The sequence below is a fragment of the Haliaeetus leucocephalus genome, unplaced genomic scaffold (assembly GCF_000737465.1).
Source record: "Haliaeetus leucocephalus isolate CR32 unplaced genomic scaffold, Haliaeetus_leucocephalus-4.0 Scaffold182, whole genome shotgun sequence".
NCBI lineage: Eukaryota > Metazoa > Chordata > Aves > Accipitriformes > Accipitridae > Haliaeetus > Haliaeetus leucocephalus.
Genome location: NW_010972618.1, coordinates 124,194 through 134,808, shown reverse-complemented (window position 1 = coordinate 134,808; position 10,615 = coordinate 124,194). Strand labels below are relative to the sequence as shown.

Sequence of the window (10,615 nt, the reverse complement as noted above, 5' to 3'; positions counted from 1 at the left end):
GGCCCCGCCCCCCGGCCGCGCGTGCCGCCCGCGAGCCACTGGGGTTTGGTGGGGAGCGCGGGAGCGCAGCGGGGCCGGGCGGTCGGTCTGACCCTCTGCTCTGCCCGCAGATGGCCGGGTGCGTGTCCAGGGTGGAGTTGTCGGTGTCCTGCCGGAGCCTCCTCGACAGGGACCTGGGCTCCAGGTCGGATCCCCTCTGCGTCTTGCTCCAGGAGGTGGGCGGCGGCCGGTGGGCTGAGGTAAGGACCGGACTGAGGTGAGGGCGGCTGCCGGCCCCCGCTTTGCTTTTCCGCCAGGCGCAAGCATACCGGGTTTTCCCCCTTGCCATAGCGGATGCGCGATACGTTCAATCTGGATTTGCGTTCAAGGAGCAGTCCGCTATGCCCATGCTCAAACTCTGTTTGGAGTTTTATGTTCATTGGTTTTGTTAATTGCTCATACGTTTGCTTGGAGTTGCATCAGGTCGCTTGTTTGCCTGTTACAATGCAGCCGGTCCTCTTTCCTTTACACTGGAGCATGCAGTCCAGAATACAGTGTTTCACCAGCCTTTTTTCCCCTAATTTTCAGGATTTTCCTTTATGGTAACATTTATCATCAGATGCAATTTCCTTTCTTGGCAAGCCATTGGTCAGCCTGGTGGCAGCGGCCTGATTCATCACCAAGCTCAAAGCACAGTCTGGGATGCATAGGCTGGCTGGTGCCTGTGTTCAACCAGTGCAGAGGGCCGGGGCTGTGGATGAAAAGCTGTGTGGGAGAAAGCGTGTTTCTTGCTCATCATCAATGGCTTTGCTTCCATGTTTGTGCAGCTAGATCGCACAGAGAGGATCAAGAACTCCCAAAACCCTGAATTCTGCAAGAAACTGGTTGTGGACTACTACTTTGAGAAAGTGCAGAAGCTGAAATTCGCCGTGTATGATATTGATAACAAGTCCTTTGATTTAAATGACGATGACTATCTTGGAGGGATCGAGTGTACGCTGGGGCAGGTATGCGTAGAGGCATGTTAAGTGATCTACGAAGTAGCAGCGAGCGTTGGGTTTATTATGAAAAATGGGGTGAAAGACTGCTTTATCAAAGGCTTCGACACTTCAAGTTTGAAAACATCTTGTTGAACAGGTTAGTTTGTGTTACTGTTGAACATAGTTAGAAAAATTGTGTCAATCACAAAGTGAAGGTTAGAAACATACATGGTTTGCAATTGATTGCTTAACTTGGGAGGTGCTTGTAGTGCTAAAGGCAGTTTGGGAGTAAGGAAGGCATGGTCCTTGGAGAGCTCTCATGGAGTTTCCTTTGCACAAAGACATCATTGGGCAGTAAATTTGGGAAATAAGGCTATTTGAGATTCTGTATTCATTTCCTGAGGAGGAGTTTGTATAGCTAGGGAGGAGAAGAAAAGTGCGGTTCATGTTACTAAAGAAGGACTTGATAAATTAAATAGTCTTTTCTGATTTTTAATAGCTGTTTGGCTACTTGTGATGAAAATGCCTCTTGTGTCACACAGGTAGCAAAAATAGGCTAAAGTTAAGTTTGGAGGCATGTTAGTGGGTACTCTTTTGTAGAGAGAGAAGATAATTTTCAGATTGTTCAACCATTCAGGAGCACAAACTCTGATGGCTGTTGCTGTTGGAAATGCATTTAAATACTTTTAGAAGAGTTTGAAAATTTTGCTCCTGAAGAGTAATTCTTCGTTCTTTGTCTAACTTGATATTTATATTATCTGCCTTTTAACCTTAGATTGTGTCCAGCTCAGTGTTCACCCAACCACTGGAATTGAAGCAGGGAAAGCCAGCAGGAAGGGGTACCATTACAGTAAATAAGGTTTTTGTGTGGGGAAAAAAAGGTTTCTCATTCTTGCATACATTGTCTGGGACAAAGTAACATTTCTGGTTTTCTGTCAGTATATCTTCAAATGCTATGTGTGTACAGGAAAGATAGATATTTGTAACTATAGTTTCTTTCATGGGCAAAGTACAAGTAAAATTCTATGGTGTTTCTGGTTTAATTTTTTTTTTTTTCCTAAATTTCTGTGGCACAGATTTCAGCAGAGGAGATTAAAGATACCAGGGTTGTGTACTTGGAAATTGAAGCCCAAAACTTGGATAAAAAGGTATTGATTTTTTTAAAATTACATTGCGTACTTCTGCAATATTTACAGTTAGTGCCTTTTGGCCAGGAATATCTGTCTTTGCAGACATTCAACTAAGCTAGGTAATCCATGTATGAAAAAAAGGCTCGCTGTGTTTCGTTACTTAAAATGAAGTAAACTGGAGACATTTCATGTTCAAAACCACGATATCAAACGAGAAACTCAACTGTCAGGTTTAGAATTTGGGGGTTTATTTAGGCTTTGGAATATTCTGTATATTAATACAGTTCGGTTACATAATTGTCTCCAATGACTATTGTAGCTGTGAACTGAGCTTTCTGTAATGTTATTAAGGAAGAAAAGGTGGAAATTTAGGTATGCTGCCTCGATGTTATTTTAAGCCAAAGACCAACCTAGGGCTTTAGTGACCTCGCTGTTCAGTCAGCAAAATGACCTGAATTATAGTGACAAAAATGGTCTGAAGAGGTGATCTTTGAATCAGAGCTGATAAATTCTGATGACTTAGAAAGTGCAGCAGTTTAAAAAAGAAAAGAAAAATAAGAGAAAACAAATGTATAGTTTGTTTGACTTTGTGCTTTGTTTGAAGTACTGTGTACTGATTAGCCAGCTCTTCTCTCATCTGAGTAAAATATAGGAGGCTGATTACTTCTGTTGGGTTTTTGTTTGCAGGATTTCTTAGGTAAATCAGATCCATTTTTGGAGTTTTACAAGCAGAATGATGCTGGAATGTGGCAGCTGGTGTACAGATCAGAGGTAGTATTTCTATGCTGATGTTTTTCTTCGAGTTGATCAGGCAGTTTACTCCTTCCAAAAGTGGGAGTCCCACTCCTGGTCATGCTTTGCACCAGTTCTGCAATGAGAGATGTCTTGTATCCTAAAAAAGGGATTCTGCTGACTGACCTGGCAGAAAATTGTTTATTAGCTGCTTGGTGACTGGATTAAGCTGGCTCAGTGAAGAGTCCAACCATGTACCAAGTGAGAAGAGTGGCAGGACTCTCCTCCTTTCAGTGGTGATAAGCTGTTAGGTTGGCTTGGCTCTAAAATTTTACTTTACCCCGAACATCAAGTTTTTATTTCTTACAGAGCTTTTGCCTGGCTGTCCATGCGTGTCAGAATTGAACTGACTGAGGGTGTTCTTAGATAGCTGTGCAGAACCCTCATGTTATGTTTCTTAGTGACTTGCATGCCACATCGCTCACATGCTGTTATGCTGTAATTTTTTTAAGGTGATTAAGAACAACTTAAATCCATGCTGGAGGAAGTTCAGTGTTCCTTTGCAGACGTTCTGTGGTGGAGATTTTAATAAACCTATTAAGGTACAGCCTTCAGAAATTCTCTTTGTTGTTTTAAGTAATCCAATCTCTGTTGATGTTAATTATGAATTATCAGGTTGTCTAGTCGTATTTAAATTTTTAGATTGCCTTTCTTGAACAGTAGTGTGGCAGATAAGTGATAATATGTCTATTGAGTATGAAGTCTGTATTAAAACATTATGAGTTGCCAGATTGAGAAGTCAGGAAATGCAGAAGTGACACACTTTCTAATGATTAGTCATAAGAAGAATTATAACTGATTTTTTTACTATTCTGGCCAGGGTTTCATGTTGGGTTTTGGTATTTGTTGGGGTTTTTTTGTTTGGTTTTTTTTTGTTTTTTAATCGTGGCTTTCTAGCACTGTTTCTAAGTTCACTGAGCTCAAGTATGTTGGACAAGCTTGAGTGCCTTAGGATACTGAAATAGACAGGACCTCAATGCATCTGTCAGATTCATCCATTCATGAGACTGGCAGGCTTGTCCCAATTCTTTCAATCTGTTCCAACTAGAAATTGGTTTTGAGTCAGAACTACAATTCCTTGTGGTCTTGTATATGATGACTAATTCTTTCTGGTCCTGGCTTATGGAGGTGGTAGCAGAACAATTACATCTTTAATAAGTTTCCACAAAGGAAAATCTGATAGCAAGTTAATTTGTTCATTTCTGTTTTAAGCAATGCATTGATAACGTAAAGGCATTTAAATCCATAGATAGTTCTATGTGAGTATAGTGTTTCTCTGCTTATCCAGCTGCTAAACACTTTGCATTTGCAGAATTTTCCTGCCTCATCCTGTCTGTGAAGAAATCTCATGCTGGAAGCTTGATCTGAAAGGTTTAGCAAAAAGCATGATGATAATGTTTTTATTTGTGCAGCATGGCAGGTCCAAAGAATTACTGAGATTGTTAACCTGGAAATAGATGTTCAGCTGTGCTGGGCTTGTTGATACGCAGCAATGTTCTAAGTGGTGTTCATGAGCTTTTTTTGTTGGGGAATCAACAGTCTTAGGTCAGAAAGTCCTCTTGGTCCAAAAGTGAGCAGCAAGTGTGGAAAGGAGATGGCAGAGATGCATATTATCATTTGTCAAAATTGGCGTGAGTTGGCATAGTTTACACATTCTATTACAGAATACAGGCTGTATTTGCTACAGTCTAAAAAGATTTGTGTGGTTGGGGTTTGTTTGTTGTGGGGTTTTGTTTGCTTGCTTGCTTGCTTTGGTTTGTTTTTTTTGTTTTGTTTGGGGGGGTTTGTTTGTTTGTTTTCCAGAAGCTTTCTGTGCTTTGGAATTCACTTTGGAATGACCTGCTTCTTAAAAAGGATAGATTTTTGCTGTTAAGTTTGTTTCAGCCAAAATTCTTGATGCATGTGCAAATAATCTATTAAGTTTCACAGTGCAGCTGTGAAAAAGGATTATACTGTTCTTGTACTTAACAGGTTAGGGAAGCCAGTCAGAAAGGGGAATCCAGGCTGACAGGCAGGACTTTCACTAGCAGCACTAAAGAATATATATTGCACTGGTGTTTCATTTTTCATCTGGTATTTGCTGCTCCGTACCTCTTGTTTGAGGCTTCCAAAAATTTACGTAGGAACAATTATACATGAATTAATAGTAGTCAGGGAAGGGAGAACTCCTTGTACTTCATCACAGTGGAAACAGCCATTTTGATGTGTCCCCTTAAATATCGGCTTTGCCAGCTACTTATGAGGATTACGTACTGAATATGTGTATGAACATAAATATTTTGATAAATTAACAATGCTATCTAAGGTATTGGTAAGTCTTTCTTCATTGTGATGCAGAGTGGTGTTCTCCTTGTTCTGTGTTAAGAACATCTCAGATTTGCGACACAGCCTAATCTTCTTGACAGTTTCATTAAAAATCGGGGCAAATGAAAGTACTCTCTCTCCCCAATAGTTATTTAAATGGAAATAGCAAATCTGAAATTTGTGGATGTTGGTATTGGGACTAAAGCTGCCAGTCCACATGTTTGATGGCGTATATATAAAGGCAGATCTGTTTTCTGTGAATTTTGAAAGCTCCTCCTGTAGATGAAAGGGGCCTTTTACCTGCTGACTGTATTCCAAGGCTTGTAATAGATATTGGATAGTTGATTTGCAAAGAAATAATTCATCAGTAAATAATTACATACAGTGTCCTGCAGTATTGCTAGCAGGATTTTGTTTGCAGCAGCACCATGCTTTGGGCTGCATACAGTGAATCTTGGCCAGTTTTAGAAAACACTTGCAAAAAGAGATTTGTTTTAAGCCATATCATGCTGTGAACTAATAACAAAACTGGTCCTAAATACAGTTTTATTGGCATGGCTGAGAGGGGGAGCAGGAGCAGGCAGGAGGGGATAGGAGGTGGGTGGAGGCAGCAGCTGCTGAATGCTTTGCAGTTCTCCAGGTATATTGGTGCGAAGGAGACCCTGTACCGGGAGTCTGCACCCTGGCTTCTGCATGAAAGCCTCCTCCGTTGGCCCTCCCTGGCATAATCCAGTTGCTTTTTGGTGATGTTTAAATATCAGAATTGTTGAGAAAGGTGGAGTGGAGTTCAGGCAGGAGGGTGGGAATTTCTTCATGGTAGAGCGTGCAGAAGAGAGGAGTGGGAAGGTGGTGTGTTGGGAAGGATATAGGGGGAGAAGGGGTGCACAGTCTCTAAGGTGATCTTGTTTTCCCATTAAGACACTGAAGGATGGTGCGGTGCTTCCGATTTAGGTGGCTAGATTAGGCCATAATTCACCTGGCTTTTTGTACAGGTTTCCCACTGATCCCAGTGGAAGATCTGCAGTAGATCACAGTAGTCCTAAAAGAACCTCACCTCAAATTCAGATATATAGCCATTGAATTTGACATCCTTATCGGGGTGTTACCCATGGGTTCATCTTGTCCCTTGGTCCCGAGGAGAAAGCTGTCATTGTGGTTTGTACTGGAGTAACATCAGTTTCTTGATTGCTAAAGGAAGATCTCAGAAACAGAGAGCTTTTGAATCTGTAGCATGTGAACTTCAGTGGGGAAGAAGCAGCTGTTAAACTGTTTCTTGATTGACTGCTTCTGGAATTACTTGTGTTGTGCATGTTATAAACATTCCTCAGTTGATTTTGTGAGGAGCTATTGACAATATACATCTTACTGCGTTTGCTTTAAGCCATAGTTATTAGCATATTTTTATTTTTAAATGCATTGCTCTTTTACATTATCTAGTTCAGAAGTTTTCATGCTGATTTAAATGTGACTGGTTATTAATTAAAGTATTTATAATTTGATTGGTATAAGATGCAGAAAAAGACAGACTTGGTGCTCTGGGGAAATTGCAGTTTCTTTGTAAATTGATGCTATTGCTGGGCAGAAGAAAAGATATTCAGAAAATGCTTAGATAACAAACTTTTAATTGCTTCTTCCCATTACCCCAGTTGCATATCTTGTCCTGAATGATCTTGAATTTATACATCTGGGCTGTGAAATCTTGGGGGAGTTTTGGGGGTTGGTTTTTTTTTTGTTTTATTTTTTTTATCTCTCATGTTTAAACTGTGGGAAGCTTTCAAAACTTTCACCATGCGTACTTAAATGGGTGAGCAATTGAACATCATTTGTTTTCTGAGATTCACTCTTACTATCAGGTTTCAATTAGTGATGTGGATGACACCACCAGTTCAGATGTGATAGGGGAGTTCACTAGCATCACTGCAAAGCTGTCAGAAACAGGAGATTGCATGGTGAGCAGCTACTGTTCTCCCTAGTGCAGTACGCCTGCCCATTGCTTGCTCTCTTCCCTTTCAGGTACAGTGTGCAGATCACAACAGTGATGGGTCACATGACTTGATAGGCTCTTTTGAAACTAAGCTGACTCAGCTGCAGAAAGCAGGTGGCAGCTCTCTGGTGAGCTTTTTTGATCCCCTGCTAACTTAGTCCATAATTCAGTTTTTCACAAAACCTTTTTAATGTTGACCTCGGAGATGCATTTTTAGTTGTTGCCTCCAAAAGTAAATTTTTCTGTCTATATCTTTGTATTACTAAGCCAACATCTGGGAAAAATAAAAGCTGGTGTGGGAATTATATTGCTCTGTTTTTCTTGGGTACTGTTACCATTCCTATTCCTAAAGACATTCTTGAGCCCATTGTCTGCTGGCCACTAGCCACTTTTCCCAGCAGTTCAGCTTGCTTTTGCCTCTCCTGAGTCAAGTGGAAATAAAAGGGCTTGCTCGTGCTTTAACTCACGAGTCCAGAGGTAGGGCTTGTCTCAGATACCGTTTGTGCTTGAGCTGGTCACCCTCACGAACACTCTGGTTGCCTTTCTAGCTAACAGAGAGAAGCAGTGCTTCCAAGGGGCACTCTTCTTACCTTGTCTTGGGCAACCAGTTTAGAGTAAGTTGAATCATTTGCTGGTGGTGCTGGTTGCTCTCTGTTGTCTGCAGTGAAAATCTGAACTCTTGTTCTCATGGAGATGTCTCGTCTGAATTCAGACACATGAATCTGCATGCAGGAGGTAGCCTAGGACTCCTTTCAGTTGCCAGCCAGCTTGATTTCTGTGGTTGTAATCCTAAAGCTGGTGGAAGATTCTTGCCTTTTTCCCTAGCCTATGTGGAATCAGAACTAACGCGAGTAAAGCAAAACAGTGAAACACGGCCACTGGGAACCTGCAACCTAGGCTTTTTTGACCTCCCCCACCCCAAGATTTTGCCTCCTCATCTTCTGAGTGCATTCCTTTCCCTTAACCAAAAAAGAACCTGATGGTGTGTCCTGGTTTCAGCTGGGATAGAGTTAATTGTCCTTCTAGTAGCTGGTATAGTGCTGTTTTTGAGTTAGGTATGAGAAGGATGTTGATAACACACTGATGTTTTCAGTTGGTGCTAAGTAATGTTTAGTCTAAAGTCAAGGATTTTTCAGCTTCTCATGCCCAGCCAGCAAGAAGGCTGGAGATGCACAAGAAGTTGAGAGGGACAGAGCCAGGGCAGCTGACCCAAACTGGCCAAAGGGGTATTCCATACCATATGATGTCAGGTCTAGTATATAAACTGGGGGAGTCGGGGCAGAGGAGTTGCCACTCAGGAACTAACTGGGCATCAATCAGTGGGTGGTGAGCAATTAATTCCATTGTGCATCACTTGTATATTCTAATCCTTTTATTATTACTATTGACATTTTATTAGTGTTATCATTATCATTATTAGTTTGTTCTTTTCTGTTCTACTAAACCGTTCTTATCTCAACCCACGAGTTTTACTTCTTTTCCTGATTTTCTCCCCCATCCGACTGGGTGGCAGGGGAAGCGAGTGAGTGGCTGCATGGTGCTTAGTTGCTGACTGGGGTTAAACCACAACATGATGTTAAGAGGAATGCTGGTATTTGTGATCAACTTTTTTTCCCTCTGATACAATGACACTGCTTCATGATTGCATACAGAAAAACAGTTACGTTGTTGAGGAGAGAAACTTTTCTGAGGTCTTTCCTCATGTTTTGCCCAATGCTGGTAGCAAAAGCATCCCATTTAACTTGTCAGATAGCAGCCAAAGTAGTTGCAGACCTTTTTAAAATTAAATTTCAGAATTCTGCCAGGTATTTGGGTAACTGAAATATTTTGGAACTTGCTTCTTGCATGCTTGCTTTCTGTAGGTGGAATTTGAATGCATTCATCCTGAGAAAAAAAAAACAAAAGAAAAAGAGCTACAAAAACTCTGGCATTATTAGGATAAAATCCTGCAAGGTAGGAAGATTTTTGTTGTTGTTTTGGCTTTTTTATTTTCTGATCGTAATGAAATCTGTTCTTGTGGGGAGGAGGTGTAACACTGTCTGTCTGTTCCTCTAGCTTGAGGCAGAATATTCATTCCTGGACTACGTTATGGGAGGCTGCCAGATTAACTTTACAGTGAGTTGTTTCCCCACTGCACATCTTGGTAGATGACAGGACAAGAGCAATGAAATTGTGATTAGTACTTTTATTTGCAGTGTGCATTACTGCAAATGCAGTGTGAATTTGCAGTGATGGAAGACTGCAAAAAACAAATTATACTATATTTTTACTTTTTGTGATCAAGTAGCAACTTTAATGGAACTAGGGTTTCTTAAACTTCTTTTGAGAAATTGGTTTGGTCTATCAGTGGAAAGGATTACTACTTCTTAAACATGCATGTTCCGCAGTGGGAAAAGGTATGCAGACGGGTTTGCCTGTTCCTGTATGTGGCTGCCTGTGTGCCTGGAAGGAAGGGAGCTATGTGGGCCTGGTCTAACTCTCTGTTTCTGGGTATGGTTAGTTCTTCTCATTTGCTTATGGTGATGCATCAGTGATTTGCTGTTATCATCTTGACTGATTAGGTGGGTGTAGACTTCACTGGCTCCAACAGAGATCCCAAGTCACCAGATTCTCTTCACTACATCAGCCCGGACGGGATAAATGAGTACCTAGTACCTAATTGCCATCTGGAGTGTGGGAAGTGTAGTCCAGGATTATGACACGTATGTAATGATCTCAACTGATCTAGCAACTGCATCAAAAATGTGTGTGGGTGTCAGTAATCAAGGCTGATAGCTTGTTCCAGGGCTGTCACGTTTGAATGACTGAGATGCTACCTTTCCTTGGGGGATCCCTTCAGGAGCTGCTACGGCTTCCTCCTGCTTCTATCACTGCCGAGGAGGGCAGTGGCAGCCCTTCATAATTTGGCATATTTGCTTGGTTTGTCCCTCCAGGTCTGCCCTTTTATGGCCCTGGGTTACTCTGCAATGCCGCTTTAGCTGGTCACTAATCCCTTATTGCTGATGGTGTGTTTCAAACATGAATGCCCTGTTTGATTCAATGGGAACATGTTTGCCTGCTCTGTCCTTTAGCCAGGCTGTGGTTTGGTTGGCTTTTCTCTTGCTGCTTTGAAATCTCCTGAGAGTCCTGTGGGGTGCTGCACTGAAAGAAATTCTGAAACTGTCAAGTCCAAGCCTGAAACCCTTTGGTAACTGGTGACTGGCCATGGGGAGAGCTAGATGTTGTAACCATTCCTTATGGCAGGAATTGAACCTTGGTCTCCAGCTGCTTTCTGGGAATAAACCTGAATAGTGAGTTATTCTTTAATAACTCTTTCTCATTTCTTGTTGTTGCCCTTTTGCTCCAGGGACAAGCTGTTTCCTGTGTTTGGATTTAGAGCTCAGGTTCCTCCTAGCTGGCAGGTAGGGCCTTCACAATGCTGGGCAGTTGCTCTGTCCATGTCTTCA

General features: G+C 41.7%; 1 protein-coding gene across 1 annotated transcript in view; it reads left to right on the top strand.

Annotated features, from left to right (window-relative positions):
* Positions 1–10,615, top strand: part of CPNE1 (copine I) — a 43,814-nt gene that overhangs the window by 24,013 nt on the left and 9,186 nt on the right. The window contains 13 exon segments of the mRNA XM_010564514.1: positions 111–239; positions 807–986; positions 1,735–1,809; positions 2,036–2,107; positions 2,777–2,860; positions 3,334–3,423; positions 7,199–7,297; positions 9,032–9,061; positions 9,063–9,122; positions 9,225–9,284; positions 9,731–9,820; positions 9,822–9,871; positions 10,516–10,570. Coding sequence (XP_010562816.1) covers positions 111–239; positions 807–986; positions 1,735–1,809; positions 2,036–2,107; positions 2,777–2,860; positions 3,334–3,423; positions 7,199–7,297; positions 9,032–9,061; positions 9,063–9,122; positions 9,225–9,284; positions 9,731–9,820; positions 9,822–9,871; positions 10,516–10,570 — 1,074 coding nt within the window.